Source organism: Calonectris borealis, chromosome Z, assembly GCF_964195595.1.
Source record: "Calonectris borealis chromosome Z, bCalBor7.hap1.2, whole genome shotgun sequence".
NCBI lineage: Eukaryota > Metazoa > Chordata > Aves > Procellariiformes > Procellariidae > Calonectris > Calonectris borealis.
Genome location: NC_134352.1, coordinates 54575020 through 54595866, shown reverse-complemented (window position 1 = coordinate 54595866; position 20847 = coordinate 54575020). Strand labels below are relative to the sequence as shown.

At 37.9% G+C, this 20847-nt stretch overlaps 1 protein-coding gene across 1 annotated transcript in view; it reads right to left on the bottom strand.

Annotated features, from left to right (window-relative positions):
- PTPRD (protein tyrosine phosphatase receptor type D) overlaps nucleotides 1-20847 on the bottom strand; it is a 1348716-nt gene that overhangs the window by 293282 nt on the left and 1034587 nt on the right. Inside the window, exon 10 of the mRNA XM_075138097.1 lies at nucleotides 6259-6425. Coding sequence (XP_074994198.1) covers nucleotides 6259-6343 — 85 coding nt within the window. The 5' untranslated portion in view covers nucleotides 6344-6425. The remainder of the gene's footprint in view (nucleotides 1-6258; nucleotides 6426-20847) is intronic.

Sequence of the window (20847 nt, the reverse complement as noted above, 5' to 3'; positions counted from 1 at the left end):
CATTTAAAATTACTCTGGAAAGAATACAATGCAGTGGCAATGTCAGGATATATCTTCTCTTCTGTAGTACCTTGGTGCTAGCAACAGAAAAATGATGAAAAAAAAAAGGAAAGCATGGCCTTTCCATGGTGACAGAGAAAAAAAATGACAAAAATTTTGTCCCTTTTGTCTCTCCTTCTGTGTCCTCTGCCAACTAATAGGAAGTAACGTAATCCTGCCTAATGTTTGTGATGAAGTTCAAGAAGAGTCCTGAACAACAGCAGGGTCTGGGACCCTTTTACAAAGAGCTATACAAACAAGAGCAGTATCTGCAAGAGTGGACAGCAGACCAACTCCAGCACAGCAGGAACTTTTCTTCAAGTCCTCAGGAAATCCAGAAGAGCTAATCATGCAAGAAGATGACACATCTTTCTGTGTGTTTGCACACAGAAGGCTCACTGATCCTGTGCTATCTCTCATCCAGCCCATAAAATAACTATGTCTGTGGAAATTCAGCATATCTTCCAAATAAACAAAGTACAGTGTGTAAGAGTAAAATGTTACTGTGACTCTCAAAGAGCTCCTCTTTTAGATTGGTAAAACAGAAAAACATTAATTTACAACTCACAGCATTAATGCAATATTATGTGAGGCCATATAAACACATATATGGCACACAATTTAATTCATACCATATAATGTATATATATATATATGCAGATATAAATGCATTTGTATATGCATATATAAATATTTATGCAACTTAAAACCCTGTGCACATCAATTACTTAACAATCATAGTCTCTTTCTTTAATCTCATAGGTTAAGAGACAGAGGAATATGCTATATGGTTTTCAGTACTATATTGTAAAGGGAATGAAATATCAAAACTGACTAGAATACAGGAGACATTGCATTGACATCTACCTATCACAAGCCTCTTCGGTTTGTGTTAGGTGTATCACAACCTTTTAGCTGAAATTTAAACCAAGTCAGTGCAAGTGAACAAAATCTTGCATTAGATTTTTCTTTCTCCTGTCAAATCCAGTTCTTTCTATAATTCCTTGGAAAGAAAAGGAATGCAGGAAATGATGCATGAAACTGAAAAATCAGTTTCAACCGTAAAATTCACCTTGTAAAAAAGGGTTATGTTAATTTATGCAAATTGTGGGCATTCATACAATTTCTCAGTCACACCTTTTATTAGTAGTAAGCAGAAAATAAAGGTAACATCAAAAGAGAAGCCTTTTCCCATAAAATAAGAGCTAGCCAGATTAGATAAAAGCCTGAGCATTTAAAGTGACCATTTCATACTCACCTGGTACATGTAAGAGCTCACTCACTTCCTGCATTTCACAATACTACTACTCACATGGCAAAATCCCTTTACAACAAAAAAACAGGAAAGACTAACAGAAATAGAGCTTTCAAAATTCTAAAAAAGTCAACATTATTTTTAAATGATCAGGTGAGAAACTGCACCTCTGTTCTTAGAAAGTTATATTGTCCAGCTCAATTCTCTCCTTTAGAAAATACAGAAACAGTAAACCCAAAGATACCTAGTCTACCACTTCTTAGCATAATTGTCTGCTTATTCTCTATTCTGGAATGTCTTAACAGACTTGGACCTAAAATCTTGGCTAGCACATAGCACAAATGAGTTTGTCTTAAAGCATTTCTACTTCTTTTAAAGAAAAAAAAAGTTAATGAAATTATTATTCCATTATACTTAGTTCCAAAATTCTAGAAGTCTTTCTCAACTTTTTCTTGGCAACTCAAGAAGAGTACAGGGATCGCGTTAGGTCGTGCAGAGAAGAAATTAGAAAGGCAAAAGCCCGGCTAGAACTCAACCTGGCCACTGTCGTGAGAGACAACAAAAAATGCTTTTATAAGTATGTTAATGACAAAAGGAGAGCCAAGGAGAATCTCCATCCTCTATTGGATGCGGGGGGGTACGTTGCCACCAAGGATGAGGAAAAGGCTGAGGTACTCAACGCCTTCTTTGCCTCAGTCTTTAGTAGTCAGAGTGGTTATCCTCAGGGTACTCAGCCCCCCCCTGAGCTGGAAGACAAGGACGACGAGCAGGATAAACCCCCCATAATTCATGAGGAAGAAGTTAAGATCTGCTACGCCACCTGGATGCTCACAAGTCTATGGGGCCGGATGGGATCCACCCGAGGGTACTGAGGGAGCTGGTGGAGGAGCTTGCCGAGCCACTCTCCATCATTTACCAGCAGTCCTGGTTAACTGGGGAGGTCCCGGACAACTGGAGGCTCGCCAATGTGACGCCAATCTATAAGAAGGGCCGGAGGGAGGATCCGGGGAACTACAGGCCGGTCAGCCTGACCTCGGTGCCGGGGAAGATCATGGAGCGGTTGGTTTTGAGGGTGCTCACGAGCCATGTCCAGGACAACCAGGGGATCAGGCCCAGCCAGCACGGGTTCATGGAAGGCAGGTCCTGCTTGACCAACCTGATCTCCTTCTATGACCAGGTGACCCGCCTAGTGGATGAGGGAAAGGCTGTGGATGTGGTCTACCTGGACTTCAGTAAAGCCTTTGACACTGTCTCCCACAGCATTCTCCTAGAGAAGCTGGTGACTCACGGCCTAGACAGGTACACTCTTCGCTGGGTAAAAAACTGGCTGGACGGCTGAGCCCAGAGAGTTGTGGTGAACGGAGTTAAATCCAGTTGGCGGCCGGTCACGAGCGGTGTTCCCCAGGGCTCAGTACTGGGGTTGGTCTTGTTCAATGTCTTTATCAACAATCTGGATGAGGGGATCGAGTGCTCCCTCAGCAAGTTTGCAGATGACACCAAGCTGGGTGGGAGTGTTGATCTGCTGGAGGGTAGGAAGGCTCTGCAAAGGGACCTGGACAGCCTGGATCGATGGGCCGAGGCCAACTGTATGAGGTTCAACAAGGCTAAGTGCCAGGTCCTGCACTTCGGCCACAACAACCCCAGGCAACGCTACAGGCTTGGGGAAGAGTGGCTGGAAAGCTGCCCAGAGGAAAAGGACCTGGGGGTGCTGGTTGACAGCCGGCTGAACATGAGCCGGCAGTGTGCGCAGATGGCCAAGAAGGCTAACGGCATCCTGGCCTGTATTAGGAATAGTGTGGCCAGCAGGACTAGGGAGATGATCGTGCCCCTGTACTCGGCACTGGTGAGGTCGCACCTCGAAATACTGTCTTCAGTTTTGGGCCCCTCACTACAAGAAGGACATGGAGGTGCTGGAGCATGTCCAGAGGAGGGCAACGAAGCCGGTGAAGGGCCTGGAGCACAAGTCTTATGAGGAGCGGCTGAGGGAACTGGGGTTGTTTAGCCTGGAGAAGAGGAGGTTGAGGGGAGACCTCATCGCGCTCTACAACTACCTGAAAGGAGGTTGTAGCGAGGTGGGTGTTGGTCTCTTCTGCCAAGTAACTAGCGATAGGACGAGAGGAAATGGCCTCAAGTTGCGCCAAGGGAGGTTTAGATTGGACATTAGGAGAAATTTCTTTACTGAAAGAGTGGTCAGGCCTTGGAACAGGCTGCCCAGGGAAGTGGTTGAGTCATCATCCCTGGAAGTATTTAAAAGACGTGTAGATGAGGCCCTTAGGGACATGGTTTAGTGGACATGGTGTGTTGGGTTGACGGTTGGACACGATGATCTTAGAGGTCTTTTCCAACCTGTATGATTCTATGATTCTATGATTCTATGATTCTTAGTTAAATCTTTCTAATCTTTTAACTTTTTTTAATCTTCCTAATTTTTTTATTTGTGAGCATTTTTATATTGTCCTTTTCTTTCTCCTATTGGCTTATAACAACAAGATGCAATAGATACTAAGTAATAACCATAGATGACATTGCAGCATTATAAATCCCTCCAAGAAGATAACCTAATGTATCTTTGTTTGGCTACCCTCTATTCTTGTAACTCTGCCTAGCAATGTCTACTAATTACAAAGACAAACATTCAAAATCATAAAGAATTAGTTCATGTGAGTTCCGCCAACACAAAACTCAGCTGATTTGTGCATTTGTGAAAGATGATCAGTGGTATTTAGGGTGGCGTGTTTCCAACTTACATTAACAGCACTCCTGACATATTATCTATTAACATAACCACATGAAACTATTAACGACCATGTAATACGACAGTATGGTATAAACCAGTGTCTAAAAGGAATAGAAAAAAGCAAGTAATTAATCTGTTATCTTGAAGAGACCTTTGCTTTGTTCTCCAGTCCGGATAGTACACTAGTCCTTAAAAGAATATGATTACTAAGAATATGTTTTTGAAAACACTACTTATCCACTATTAATTAATATTAACATTTTTAATTTTATATTAATAATTTTTACTCTTTCTTAGTTTATGACTGCATCTTGTTGTCCAGGCTGGTTTCACCAAGAGTAATTCCCACAAAAAGATTATCTTTGTGCATTTTACAACCTTTATTCTGCATATGACACTCCAGAGGGTCTAGCAACACCACGAAGTCCTCGTAGCCCTAGCCAGCAAAGTCTAATAGCTGACTTCTATTTTGTTTCATGTTGTTTAAAATAAAAAAGAATCATAAGTTGAACACAGCAGTTTTAGAAAACCAAATCTGAAAACTCCCTTAAAAACTGTACTGGGACACCAGCCAATTTTGAAGTAAAGTCCATGCTAACCTTCAAAAAAACTACCCTCCTTCCCCACAGAGAAGAATGATGAAAGAGGGAACCTTCTCTTTAATGTAACATGATTACAGAAACTATACCTTTCTCTCACGAGTACGGGACTAACAAAGGAGATTCTGGGGTTAGACTGTCTTTTTGCAAACTGATACCCAACTGGGGTTATCAAAACCAAAAAATCATTCACTACTTGCCCACAGAAGGTTGGACATTCCATTATCTGAAGCAAAAAAAGTATACCAGATTCTAAAAATCTATGTTTGCGAAGCACAGAATTTACTTTTAAAATAGGTGGTATATTACAACTGCAGAAACATCCAACATATGGGCCCACTTCCCAATTAATTATTTGCTGGCTGAAGTGTTAAAATGTCCTTGGCTTCACCTTAGACACAATCATCCCAGCTGGTCATTATCTACCTGGAAAGGGGCCAAAGAATCTCAGCTGCCAGTACTCAACAAACATATATGTTTTGTCCTTTTTTTTTTTTCACTTTCATTTACTTCACTTTCATAGAGCTACAGTTAAAAGAAGGAAGTATTATTACACACGGAAGTGGAAAGATTTTGTTTCTCTTTTATTGTTGTAATTTAGTACACCTGCAGTGCAGGTGGTAAGTGGAGTGATAAGGAACTCTCCAATATGCTCAGTTTACTGAGAACTGATTTATCCAACTTTACTGACACTGTTTTTATTCTTGTGTGTTCCTACTTAATTCAACTGCTCCTTTGTTTTACACAGATGTGTGAAAAAACACAGAAGTCTTTGAAAGTCAGAGCTGGAAGAAAGTTATGGATTGGTCATGTATCTGCATAAAGTCAGGAAGATTCCTCAATCAAGTGAACATTAACAGTCAGTTGTAGCAAACCTGCAGGTCAACGGGAAAGCAAATGGCTTTTCCCATTTGCACATTACTCCTGCAAGAAGCCACAGGACAGGTGGGAGCAAGAACACATGTAAACAAGGCAGACCTAATGATTTCCTAATTAAATAGAAGATATTATCTTCCCATTAATAGGTAAACTAATTGACCAAAATCCAAGAGTTTCTCCTCAATACAAGTAAACATAGGTGCCTTTCCTCACTGAATTGTCACACATTTAGGCCAGCCACTAAGTTGTCAGTTCTGTTTGATTTGTTTGGACACTGTACTCTGTGACAGCTGTCGGAAATAATACATTAGAAGAACAGCTGTTGTGGTAGTTACAAAGGGTTTGGAATTTTAGTTGTATTGGATATTAATTGGAGGGCGGTGTCTTTTTTTTTAAATCCAAAGCTAAGAAACAAATAGTTGAAGAATAGCAGATGTCTTTAAGGGATTTGACCAATGTCTGGTAAGCAAGGTTGGTCTTTGTTTTGACTAAGTAACTTTGTGGCAATGGTCTCCACCATCTGAGTGGGAACCATTAATTGCTTAAGAAAAGGGGTATTAAGAAGAAAAATAGTAAGGAAGTTGCATAAATAATCCTTTTCAAGTACTAGATGTGATGTAGAGAGGACCTCACAGTGTTTTAAGAATTACTCAAAAGGAGACTCATTCCGAGACCCTTAGTAACCACCAGCTGAAAACAAAACTGTTCATCATGGCCAAGATTTAAGCAGAAATGAATAATAAGCTTACTTTCAGCATCAGCATAAAGTAGCAAGCACAGGAGCACCACCATTGGCCTGACTACGTGCATCATCCGACAGCTTGGCACCAGCATGCTTTGGCAGCCTTGTTCTCACTGGCTTAAAAGCCACTGCAAGTCTGTCCGGTCGAAATTTCAGATGAAGTATTTTCAGAGCCTGTGGAACAGATAAGAGAAAGAGAAAAATACAGTTAGCAAGAATAGGGCGGAAATTTTCTGGTTTTTTCTAAGCATTCACAATTTGAGGCAAAACAATCTTAAAAGAGAAATGGGTAAAGGAAATAGAAAAGGAAACATGATTCATTTCAGGCTACTGGCATATACCAGAAGATTCAAGGTACAGTATATGTTAGCACTGTTCCAATATATTTCTCAGTGTACCTTTTCTACCATAATCAAGCATCTGTCACACCCCAGATCTTTTATTATATTCAACAACACTTTCTGAATCACAAGGACTGTCGTTGTTAATGAAGTATAAGTATAATACATCACTGGAATACTCATGTTGCAAGAAGGGAATCAAAGAGGATTCAATATCTAGAATAAAAGGTCCACTTGCAAGCAGCATACTGGGAGCTGATGCTCTGGCATCTGGTAAGAATAACACAGCAAAATCTGCTTTGAGAGGTGTTGTTAAAGGTAGATATCGAATGCTAGCATATTGCATAGATCAACAACTCTCAAAGGTTAAAATTCCTGTTGTGATTTCTGTACGTACCTGAATTATGCCAACAGTAAAACAGAAATCCAGCATTGAATAAAGAGCTGAGACTCCAATTCAATCCATCTCCTTTATTATGATGCGTAATTGAATATACACTGGGAGCACTACAGCTCAAGTACCTGACTTAAAAAAGCAGTGTCTCATTCTTGTCCAAATTTACCATACCTAGCAGTGACAGAAATTAAGGATATAAAAATATTTTTCCTTCTCACAGGAAATACTAGAGATATCACCAAAAAGCCTGACATTGTCACTAAAATAACACTGAAATATAACTTTACTTTTCAAAGGGTCTGCAACATATAAAATTTGGCAAGTTTAATACTATCTTTTTCATTACCACACATGAGTGGTTTCCATGCAGTGAAGATAAAAACCAAAAGGGCGGAGAAAAAATAACACTAATTACCATTCCACTAGATAGATCTTGCAGATTTGTGGGTGGTATAAAGAACCCATTTTACATTACAGTGCAATGCTCAAAGAATCTACTCAAGGAAGAAAAGACATGAGGAACTGTTAGAAATCTATGGCTGTTATGAATCTCTTTTGTAAAACTATCATCTTTTGAATCAGCTACTGCCATCAAAAAATACAAACCTAAGAAATCTTCATAGGCGCAGTGCTAAAGCAGCACACCAGCTCCCCCCTTTCATGGCTACCATCTTCATGTCAGCATTTCAAATTACAGCAAAGTCCATGAGACATCAGTCCTGTCAGACTCAATTTGCATCTGAGCAAGCATATCAGAGTCAACCGCTACACAATGATTCCAGTGCTATCACAAAGATGGAGATGTATGAAATGTACTTTCAAGGAAGAGGTGATTTTGATTTTGCTTCTTCTAGACTGCAGGAGTTACAAGACAGCCCTGAACTATCTCCAAAGGCAGCCCACTTGTGGACAAAACTTTGTCTTTTTATTGGCACGCAAACACACTAGCTGACATGTGAAGGTCAATGGCAGAAATGTGATGGGTACTAAGATTTGTGTCTGAACCATAAACTGCCACCTTTAGCAGGGGAGGAAGTGGAGAGGAAACAACACTGATAATTGATAAAGGGAGCAGAGGAGGGGAAAAAAAGGTGACCACAAAGGTGCTTATTTTACACAACTGTTTTTTAACAGGGCACTGGAGATTATTTTCACACATTCCAAACATTCCCACCAAAATATTAAATGTGGTCTTTAACAGAAAAAATATTATTATCTTGGGGAAAAAAAGCGGAATTTTAAAAATCTCATGATCCTGACGTGTGAATATGCATTTATCCTCTACAAGTTGTCTGCAAATGAAGGGATGGATCACAAAACCTGGCAAAGAAAAGGTTGAGAAGAAAAAGGAGCTTTTTTTAAAAAAAAAAAAAATTAAAAATCCCATTCCATTCTCTCACTCTCAATGCACATACAAGCACTTAGGAATAATGCACCCACTGTCTCTGCTTTGAAGTTCATATTCATTATCACTCATAAAAAAAAAAGCCCTCAGTACTATCTTTCTTAGCTACTTCTGAATGTCATGGCTTTAACTAACCTGACAAACACACTAAGGTTTCCAGGAGACCCTTTGCATATTGTTTTCTCTCTTCACCTGCTTATGCCTCCATAGCTAACTTCTAGTATTTTAAGTCAAGTAAACAGAAGCACTTGAATATAGATGGCAGGTAGGTTCTTTTTCTTTCAAGTGAGTTGAAGATATCCTGTTAGTGGCTGCATGCAGATGATGGGCTGATAACACTAGCGAGAAGCAAGCCAAGAGACAATCAGGTGTTATCAAGGTTCTCCACGCAAGTCTGCCTCAGCTTTACCTACAAAAAAACATAGCTTCAGCTAGGGACCCTGCCACTGACAATTCTACCAACCTTGAAATTGATAATCATCTAGTATGTACGTCTATACTTGGCTTATTTGTGAAAACTAACATGGAGATGCAATTGCTTACAAGGACTAAATGCAATTATCAAACAAGTATTAACTTCCAAATCAAGCCACCTTCATAATTCCAAAGTAAAATGTTTATCTAGCGCATTATTAATTCTTAAATGAAGTAGTTTCTTCCCTTTTCTATTTCCTCCTGACAATGGTTTGTCACATCTGGAGTGTGGTACCAGAGAAACAGCATTTGCAGCACCAAGTTATACTAGCCTCTTCCTCAGAGGGCCAACATTTGTCTTGCAGAATGAATCCCGAATGAGGTATTCTCTTAGCAGCCACTGCTACAACATTCATACTGCGCCAGTACAGAAAGACGGCACTTCTCCTTGGTAGAAAACTGATCACAATAGCTACAGAGAGATCAACAGTTATTTAAAAAAAAAAAAAAATCTTTATGAAGCTTTAATAAAAGGTGTTTTTTATTTTAGGATAAGTACTGCTTAACTGCTGTATTAAAATAATCAAAAATTACTCTCACAGCACCTCTGAAAGAGCTACCTATGAAGAGTTTCTTCCACAACAGCTATTTTGATCTCTTTCCCCAGACAAACAAATTGTTAATACAAAAGTGAAAACCAAAGGGTGGAACTAGGTTATATATTTATCATTAGCATATATGTAAGTAACAGGATAGATTTTCCCTGATTAGTGATATCTATCAATATGATCAGTAAAAGTGGAGATGTCCAGCCCCCCACAGTGTTCAATGCAGAGACACAAAAGAATTCTCTTCAGCTGGGGCATGGCAGATGATAGCACCTGGGCATGGGCACATGTACCAATTATCCTCAAAAGGATCAACTGGGTGAATGAAGCACTTGAACACTGAACTAATTCCAGCAGTCTGTTTACTTTAGTACCAAAAATAATCTTTTAGGTCCTAACATAGTACTCAGAAGGAGATGGTCCCTACTCCAAGACAGTTAAAGTTATAGAAAATGCTTACGTGGAGGCAAATCTTAGTGCACGCAAAAAAAAAGTAAATACTATTTTATCTGCTTGCTTTTCCATGCCTGCATGTGCATGTAAATGCTTGATTACTCAACACAGAAATTTAGCACAGTAGGGAAGAGCTCTCGGAAGAGACTTGAACATGGATAAAAAAAGAAGTCATAGCAGATGTAGGGAGTCACATGGAAAAAAAACAGTAACTTACAAAATTTTGGAATACAGGAATGTGAAGATATGAGAGCTCGTTTGTGCTATTACACAAACAGGATTTCTAGTTCAACTTTTCTAAAGTTTGAAATTGTTCAGATATTGTATAGGATATTAGTTCACGGCCATCTCTGGTCTGCCACAAGGACTTACGGGAAAACAACTGGATACACTTCACATTTTTAAAAAAAACAGTGTTTCTCTAAGAACAAGTGGCAGGCAAAGGTTGAAACAGACGACTGTGTTGACACTGTGTTTCTACACTTCATTCATCACACCCACAATCCTAAATTACATCCATTCCCTAGCCACAGATTTCTAATACCATACATATGCAAGTGAAGAGATACAAAAAATAAATTTGAAACATTACTAGAACCAAGTCAAGGAAGAAGTGTCAATACTTCACATCTTTGCATATCAATTAAGATTCCTTCTTAAAGAAGAAAATACACAGATTTCATAAACAAAACTTGGCTGCAAAAACCTCATTGACAGCTGAATCATTACTAGAAAGAATAGGAAAAATGCATAAAATTAATGCTTACAAGCTGTTTAACCAAAATCAATTCAGAAATACCTCTGGGTAAAACAATGTCTTTTAAAGGGAATTAAATGTATTTTCCAAAGCAATGAGGGAAACTGTCAGAAGTTCTACATTTAGCTTGCTCTCTTATTGATTAAACATGATAAGAGTTTTCATAGCTGACCTGCTGGAGAAGTTCTAGGCTTCATTCTGTTTTTATTCTTAAAAAAGATGAAATGCAAGCACATGATTAAAGAAATTTAAAAGACAGATGTTTTGAGTGTTCCAAAGCTTAGTCTCATCAGTCCCTGGATAACAATACACCTTAATGCTTCTCTATCATTCCTGAATTTCTCTATTACAGTTATTCCAACACGAGTGAGCACCTGCCCTGGAACAGCAGGTTTCTGTCTCAAGCAGGCCTCTGAACTACATCACTATAAAAGCACCACTGAGTTGCAGTGATAGGTGGAATTTTGCTTATATTAAACAACTTAATATATTCAATCTGATTCTCCATTGTAATTCTCTTTTGGACTTCAGCAAGGATTCTTCTGTTACCATGCAAAACAGAAAGTGGATTTTCAATAACCAAAGAAATAAAGGAAATAGATAAATGAAATTAATTTAGTGAATAAATTAATTCAGTGTCAGCAAAGTACATTAAAAATCACATCACAGGGTTGCTTTCTCATGTAGAATGTTGTTAAAAAGTGCATCTTTTTTTTACTTACAGAAATACTGATGTTCATATGTAATCTTAAAACATACACAGAAAACCCTGCCCAGCCTGATCTTTATACAACTTTCTAAATCATGAACTAAAATACCAATTTGTAAGTTGTCACATATTCAATGCTTACAAACTTCTGTCATCTTAGTCACTTCTGCAGATTATAAGAACTTTTCTTATTCATGGTGCAGAAACAATTCACTAGAGCATTCTGCATTCTCAACTCTGTACCTCCCAAATAATGGATCGAATGGTAATGGCTGAATTGCTGAAGTGAAAATAGGCTTATTAGAGGAGAAAAAAATACAATATTATCTCTCAATGCATATTAAAGCAATACATTGTTGAGAATCTATACTAAGAATTTAAACCATGTTACAAAGCCACAGATAACAATGGACAAATGAAACGTCTTCTACTAAGACTTCTTGCCTGAAAAACACCAACTCTGCCAATACCCCAGTCTTGACTCCTGTCACTCAAGAACCCTGTAAATTACTTACCTATAGTTACCCTGAAATAGTCCAGCTCTGACTTTGCCCATATGAGAAATTAAAGAAAGCAAACTCTGTTCTGACTGCTGTTCAAAAAAAAAGAAATGGGAAAAAAAAAAAAAATAAAAAGGAAGGAAGGAAGGAAGGAAGGAAAAAGAAGCAGTAGCTAAAGAAAAGAAGCTAAAATAAGTATCTTGGCTAATCTGCATTATTATACCCTTTTTCCAACCACAGAAGAGAAACAGGGTAAAATCCACAATAAGGGTTGTAGAATATCTATTTTTTTGCATTTAGAAAAGGTAAACACTAGATAGAAAACAGCAAATGTAATTTTTATCAACAGGCCTGTACTCGGCACCTCAAATACTGTGTTCAGTTTTGGATCCCTCACTACAAGAAAGACATTGAAGTACTGGAGCGCGTCCAAGGCAGAGCAACGAAGCTGGTGAAGCGTCTAGAGCACAAGTCTTATGAGGAGCAGCTGAGGGAACTGGGACTGTTCAGTATGGAGAAGAGGAGGCTCAGGGAAGACCTTATCGCTCTCTACAACTACCTGAAAAGAGGTTGTAGCGAGGTGGGTGTCGGTCTCTTCTCCCAAGTAACTAGCGATAGGACGAGAGGAAATGGCCTCAAGTTGTGCCAGGGGAGGTTTAGATTGGATATTAGGAAAATTTTCCTCACCAAAAGCGTTGTCAAGCACTGGAACAGGCTGCCCAGGGAAGTGGTTGATTCACCATCCCTGGGGGTACATAAAAGACATGTAGATGTGGCGCTTAGGGAAATGGTTTAGTCGTGGACTTGGCTGTTAGGTGTTAGGTTTACAGTTGGACTCGATGATCTTAAAGATCTTTTCCAAACTAAATGATTCTACAATTCTATGATTCTATGAATTGTTTACCTCCGAAGTCTGATTTAAGAATAATTACAATGACTATTTTTATGCCAAACCATTTACAGACTGAATTTTGCCTTTGTCTTTTGTCTCAAAAGAACAAAAAACAAAACAGCAAATCACTTGTACTAGGCTATTTGCCATAGGCAGTTTGTTAAAATCTTTTTTGCTGTCTATTGCATTCCTTGAACAACACTGGAGCTGTGCGGCTACCACCTTTTAGGATAGGCTAAACCTATGAGCATGTGAGCCACGCACAGAAATGTTCATAAAGCCATTGGGCCATATACCATATACTCATCAGACACTCCCAGGAAAAGGTGCTCCAAAACCACCTTTCAAGCAGATGCTCCCAGCATTCCTACAGAAAAGCACCACTCCTAAGGAGAACAGCTAGACTGAACAATGAGCAGCTGAATTCTGGGACCACAGTTACTGTCAGAGTCAGCATCTTTTTAGTGGCTTGCTTCCTCCCAGAGGTAGTTATTTGGATGACCTAGCAATGAGAATGATCCTACAGCTCAACTGCTATGCACATGACATAGGCTTGCTAACATTGCTTATATCTAAAGAGACATCTCTGTTTCAGAAGAATTTTGCCTCTTCTGTGTCTTTTCAGCAAGGAAATTGTGAAACATTCAGGCTGGGCCTCACCTTTAGGATCAGGCACAGTTGAAGCATACTGTGTACTGCAGACACTAAAATAAAGCTAGAAATGTATTTGCAAGTCTGGAGCTAACAGGTCAAATCTGACTTCAACATTGCAAGGCATCTTTTCTCTATTATATTACTCTGCAATTTCTTCCTTTATGGCTTTTCTTTTTCCTTTTCACTTTATAGTTTTGTTTCAATACTATCCAATATACTTGTTGCCTAATCAGATTGAAGCATGACTGACTGAGACAGTGAATTTGCAGTACACATAGGACAGTAATCCAGCTGCAGCTAGTTTAGCCTGACTGCACTTTATTATAACATTGCTGATGGCAATACAATCGTATTAGAGGAAGAGATGGAGAGCTGAAATGGTTATTTTTCAAAAGTAGTTGGCATTATAAAATGATTTGATAATAAAGTACAAAAACTTCCTGAAGCAATAAAAGCACTATGCATTTCCCATACTAAGATATGGCATAACAGCACACAGTTGCCCACAGTTCCTCTTTTGGAAAAAAGATGAGAACTACAAAATATCTTTGTACCACACAATATTTTTTATTACACTCAAAGAAAAAGTAAAACTAATGTTATGAACTCTGAAAAAGAGTTAAAAGTCAACAAAAGCCTACAGATATTTTATTGTTGGAAGCTTCCTTATTAAGGAAGGTGCCACTTGCTATACTTCTAGATACAAAACTAATGTCCTAATGTTCACAAGTCAGTTTTGATACCAAATAGAATTGTAAAATCATCAACAGGGCCAGACAGCATGGTTCAAAATGTGTTTTTCTTTACAGAACACATTAAAAATTATAGCTTTATCTATAATTAGTAGAAATGAGCAGCTCAGAATAGCCGCTTCAAGTAGCACCTCAGGTGCTTCATAGAACCTATACCTCAACCCCCTTCAAATGGAAAATGAGAAGCAGAAAGGTTATATCCCCACAGCCTATTGTATTTGATTTGGTGAAAGCAAACTGAGAACAACAACAAAAGATTTCCATCACAAAACCTATTACTGTTTTAACAATCCAACAATCTAGCTTGTGCAAAAAATTAATCAGTACACATGCAGTCATTTCACATTTTTTGAGGTTAAGATTTTCTCTGTGCTTTGAAGTGGTGCAGCTTCTATACCCAGAGCTTTCATTCACATGGTTTTGTCCAGGCAACTTGGCTAAGACACTCAAATGTCTTAGCTACAAGAATGTGATAATAAAAAGAAATCCCTGTTAGACCTGTGGCTCATCCTCTTACAACTTTTTTATAAGATTGCTAGAATAGACTAAAATGCATTATGTATTCCATATATTCTTCACTGTTTTTATGTCCTTCTCAGGAAACATTTCAGAAAGTATTTTTCAAAACTAAAGCTTCCCAAGCACTCATCTTTTTGGGCTGATATTAAAGAAAAACTGTGACTTTACTCTCTTCCAAACATGCTGGCCTTAGCAACAAGGTGATACTTTTCAACGTAATTGTCAATTGCATATTGACATTGTGTAATTCTCAGCTTCTTTTGTAGCCTTTTTTGGTCAGTTCTGAGTAAGAAAGTAAGAATATGTTCTACCCACCAAAATGAATGCTATTTTCATAAAGGGTATGTATACAGCTATGGAAATATTCCTGTAACAAAGATACCAATAGCACATTGTGACATGGACACAGTATGCATGTCCACAACAATAATATACAGGGGATGCCATTATTTAGCAACAATTGTTTTCCTCCCCATATACTGGAGTAGTTCCAGCCTGTTAAAGAACTTCCTACATACTATTGGTTTATATATATATTCAGTCACCTCTCTCACTAGTTATGAACATGACACAGTTTCTGAAGCAGGCAATGGTTATAACTTCCTTCTTAAATTAGCAAGACAAATCAGAGAAAAAAATATTACAGAAGATTAAATTGGTGAAATAACCAAACTGCAGGCACCACTGATTGTCTTCTAAATGAACAGTCAAAAAGCATCAGACAGAAACTGGACTGAAGATAGGACACAAAAGGGAGGTTATTATCCTAATTATTTTTGTCACCTTTTATGAAAAATATATAGCTGAGAAAACAGAAAAGATGGTGGTTTAGATTAGAGCTCTCTGTCATTCAGAGTTTCAGTCTTTGATAATCTGAGCATCAGAAGGAATAAAAAAATACAGATATAAGACAAAGCAATGCATTTAACGACCAGCAAAGCACAACATCTGCACAGCAAGAAGGTTTAAGAACATAACATGCACACACGCACACACAATCACAAAAAGGACAAATTGGCAGAGTTCAAATTTGTATCAAAAGGTAGAAAAGACAACGTATCTGCCTTTTAGACACATGCCTCATATGCAAAGACTTCCAGGACTTCTCCTTCTTCCCCCTGCTTTCTGCTTTTTCATATTTAGCTGGAAAGTAGTAGACTGTAAACATACTGCTATGACATTCGAAAGACATTAAAGAAGGAGCCTAACCTTCAACTACACACTTATCGTAGAATCATAGAATAGTTTGGGTTGGAAGGGACCTTTAAAGGTCATCTAGTCCAACCTCCCTGCCGTGGGCAGGGACATCTTTAACTAGATCAGGTTGCTCAGAGCCCTGTCCAATCTGACCTGGAATGTTTCCAGGAATGGGGCATCTACCACCTCTCTGGGCAACCTCTTCCAGTGTTTCACCACCCTCAGAACTAATGAAATATTAGGAGTTCATGTAGGTGCTATCAAAAAACATTTTAGAATTTTACCCTGGTGCTTTGTCCAGATAAAAAAGTACAAAATACCATATGCGGTGATCACAAAAGCTAATCTCCTGTAAGAAAGTACACAGTAACTTTAAGCCTTTGGACAGTCCAATTAAAATATTTCAAAACTTTCAAAGACTCAACTTACATTAATTGTCTCATTAGATCATGAAATAAAATTATTTATAATACTTGGAGGAAAATTACAGTGCTGTGTAATTTTATGGAATTCTCTGTATTAGCACCATCAGCTTCTATGGTACCGCAACACTGCTTCCCAAGACAGGCAGATAAAATCTGTGCTCCCTCTCCAGAAAGATGCCACCCACGTGACAGAGATACCCAGATTCCACACAAAGCACTGTCTCAACAGCCACAATGTTGTGGCTACCAGTCTTTTGAGGAAACCCCAAAGCTGTGCACATTACACTATGAAAGAGGGTTATAAATGGCAGTGGTTACTCAGGACTCAACCATTCCTCCTGGAGTGTTAGCTCTGTCCCACAGAGATAAAATCTCAATCGAAAATTTTAGAGGTAGCTGCAAATAATGATACTTTAGAAATGAATTTTTAAAAAAAAAAAACGTAATCTAGAAAGACAATTCCTTTTTTGGCTTCCTTTACTCATTTGTTTTGCCTAAGAATCTGCCTAGATGTAGGAAAGCTTATTTATTTATTTTTAGATTAACGCATTCTGCTTATTTATACTGATGACAAAGTATCTACTTTTCCAATATATCTAAAGCCTAGAAGATGAGCCTGAAGTTCTACATGCAACACTGCAATACACCTTGTGGGAGTTTCATCTTTCACAACAGAAATGCTTGAGCAACTAATCATAACCTGGTAAAGTTTCTGCAGCTTTTCTATTATAACCGTTATGTCTCTGGACATGTGTGCTGTCCCAGGAGTATTGTTCTGGATTGATTAGCATCTTTATAATGAAATGCTCAATTACAGCTTTGAAATAGGTAATTATAAAGGGAGCATGTATTTTCCAGTTAGAAATTTTGTTTTGATTTTTTTTTAATTATCAGTGCATGAAAGGCAGCCGTAGAAGTTCTGACTGCACTGTCGCCTCTTTGGAAAGAAACTATGTTTTGTTGCTCTCACTGTGCGTAAGCTAAATTGAATTTCTAGTTATGACTGGTATGGGAGTTTTATTTCCAACTGTCAGGGTGTGCAGCCAGCTGTAACCAATTTTTCAATATTTTGAAAAGCCTCATTTGAAGCATACAGTTGCGAATGACTTAGGGACCTTGTCGTTAGTCAACAGAAAACTTTTTCAAAACACTTTCCAACTGTACGTCTTTGGTTTAAAAGGGAAAAAAAAAAGTGTAAAGAAAGCTACACAATATGGATTTTCTGCATAACTTTAGCAGCATATGTAAAAAGGGCAAACAGATTGTGGGGGCATGTCTAAGTTTGGGCTAATGTTTCAGGCTCTCTTATGTATATTATTGTATTTTGAAGACAGCTGCATCATCTTAATATTGTTAAAACCAATTTTTGCCAAGAAAAGCGACTCATTTTTCCTGAGGGTTAACAGCAGCTGAGGGGGTGGGGAAAGTGTTTTTAATTTCAAGGGTCAGAAGTCAGGAGAAAAAAAAATAAATATTTCCTTTCCTTAGTACTCTGCATACTGCAGCACGCCAACAATTTTAAAAGAGATTTTCTACTGAAGGAACTGATTCAGCTGTTGAGATGATGTGTTAGTTTGCATTGCTTCCTCACCTCAGGTGCTAGAAGATACACTACTGACAGAAGAATTATGTATTTATTTATTTATTTTTAAATTAGAATAACAGAAACAATTGGATTAAGTGAAAAAATGTAAGGATGTATTCCAAGCAATTTCTAACCCCTTGATAAACAGAAACAGAATTTCTCAGTCCTAATCTCTGTCATATAATAGATCCATCACTGCTGCCAGCACAAGGTTAAAGATGCTTGTATAAACAAATATATGCAGGTCACAGGTTAAAAGACAAGGGGAAGAAAAAAGTAGATATGCTTTGTGTCTTAAACAGAGTATAAAATAAAAAAGAAGTGATCTTGTTCAGGTACCTGTAGATAAGTCTATCATGCTTTTTGATGTCCACAGTGTGCACACTGTTACCTTACCCTACGTTAGAAATTTTCCATCACATAAGTCATTTTCTAGTTATTAGCACTGTGCTACCCAGGACTACCTCCACAAATCATGTGACTATTGTCTCTTCATTTTTTAAAGACTCTGGAACCAAAAATAAAAAAATTGCTTCAAGCATTACTTTTCTTTTTTGCAAGTCAGCTCCTTTAAGTATCAAATAAATGCAAATCACTATTTCTACATTTTAGCTAATTCACATCTTCTTTTTTCATGTTTTTTTTTTCTTTTTAGCATATTAAAAAGCCCATAACATAAGAAGTCCAGATACATTAATTTAGTCATGTCACAACTATTGTACTACCACACAGACAATTCCACATCAAACAATTTTATTTAATTTGGACATTAGGAGAAATTTCTTTACTGAAAGAGTGGTCAGGCCTTGGAACAGGCTGCCCAGGGAAGTGGTGGAGTCACCATCCCTGGAAGTATTTAAAAGACGTGTAGATGAGGCACTTAGGGACATGGTGTAGTGGCCATGGTGGTGTCAGGTTGATGGTTGGACTCAATGATCTTAGAGGTCTTTTCCAACCTTAATGATTCTATGATTCTATGATTCTATGAAATGGTGTAATGGAAGCCTCAAGCTTCCAGTTCAAACTTCCACCAATCTTTGTGCCAGAGACTGCTTGGGATTTAGGACAAAGATGTATACTCATTTATTGGAGTACCGAACCTTACAATGAATTTTGGAGGGTGGCTTGAATTTATCTATAGAGAGTTCACTCTACGCCTTGTCTGTGGATTCAGGAATATATTGGAATGTATTGGTGTAATCAATTTGTTCTTATTTGTGTAATCAATTTGTTCATTTTTATCTATAAAGCTGCCATTATTTCTGCAGTTAGGATCTCAAATAAGCACATGAATTTGATAGTCCAAACAGCATTATGATTTGGAATTGAATTTAGTATCCAGGAACAGATAAATGCTAACTGAAATGCAAGCTTTTCTCAAATGAGTTCAAACAAATGTTCTGCTATCTGCTTTCTTCTAAGTCTCTCCCCCAATAGGTGGAGAAAAGACTTCCTGAAGTTTCTTGAGAGGAAAAAAAAATCTTATGCTGATACCCAACCCTCACACTTAAAATTAATTTGTATAATGGTAATCCAGATCACTGCACAGAATTGCCACTGGAATAAATTTTAAAATGTGAGATTTCATTCACAAACTCATTAGAGAAAGTTTAAAGCAATACATCATGATCAAACTAATTACAATAATTCCTACAATCCTGACTCTCACATAGAAATTGTTAGTATTACTGTTGGTGTTAGTACTCACATTCCCAGTTCTTTAAATATTATTTAAATTACTTCAAGAATTCTATCATAGTTTCAATGTCCTACAACTCTTTTATTACAGAGGTACAGTTAAAAAAATAATCTGCTGACACACTGTCCTGCTCCTATTTTTTCTCTCAAGTAGTCTTTTAACTACATAATCATTGCTGTCACCCTCAGCGGTTCCTACCTTTTCCTCACAGTGATATCCAAGAGGCCTTAAACGCTGCAATCCCTTGGAAATTAGGCACATTTAAAAACATATTACAGAAAAGAGGGAATGGAGGACTGTGAAATTATGTTGGAAGTAATGTCTATGTTAGAGAGTAAAATACTAGCATACAGAACAGCTATGCTACTTTTCTGTAGCAATATCCAACTGCACACATACAATGGTGTCTACTCCTGTGCAATCACTTTGCAGTTAATCAGTGGAAGTGATGTGAATTATGGCTTATTAATAGATCTGCGATGAAACAAATTATGAGCAAACACTATGTACATAAATACTCTCCTGAAAAGGGATTCTTTCCTTATTCAGTATCATAGACATAATATTGGACCTTGATCCTAACTGAATCTCAGATACCCAATATTCCAGTTAGTCACAGCAAGGCCAGTAAACATCAAAAAAACCCGTAATTTTTAAGTAGCTGAGGTGAATGGATTGATCCCTCCACTGCCTCACAAGAGGCGAGTTCTCTAGATCCTGAGTGATGTTTGCAGCTCTTCACATTAAAAAAACCACCACCTTTAAGCAGACAGAGGCATGGGGACATCCTACTAAGTACTAAAACACTACAGTCACTTCCTTTGAAAATGGATCTGTAAGAGAATTCTTATCTCCCCCACCTGAAAGCATTTCCACGTCCACTCTGCAATGGGATGTCAGTCTTCACCACACCTTTACACAACACATCTATAATGCAAGAGGCACGAATTATCAGACTGACTAATTATCAGTCAGACTTTTGACAACAGAACCTATTTGACTAACTCATGCTTTTTTTTCCCTGACATTTTTGCAGATCTTTTAATATGAAAAAAATAAGTCTATTAGCAAGACTTTCTCCCATCATCGTGCAGGCACATAAATTCAATCAGCTCTTCTAATGAACAAGGAACTGAAAAGGCAACTTCATCTTTTCCTTAAGGTGATTTCAGCATGTCTCTTTTGAGTCAGGTACTAAAATCAGAATTTTTGTTGATGCCTGGAGTATGTCTATGGTGAGGCTGTGTTTTTACACATAGATATATTTACTTATATAGATATATTTATAT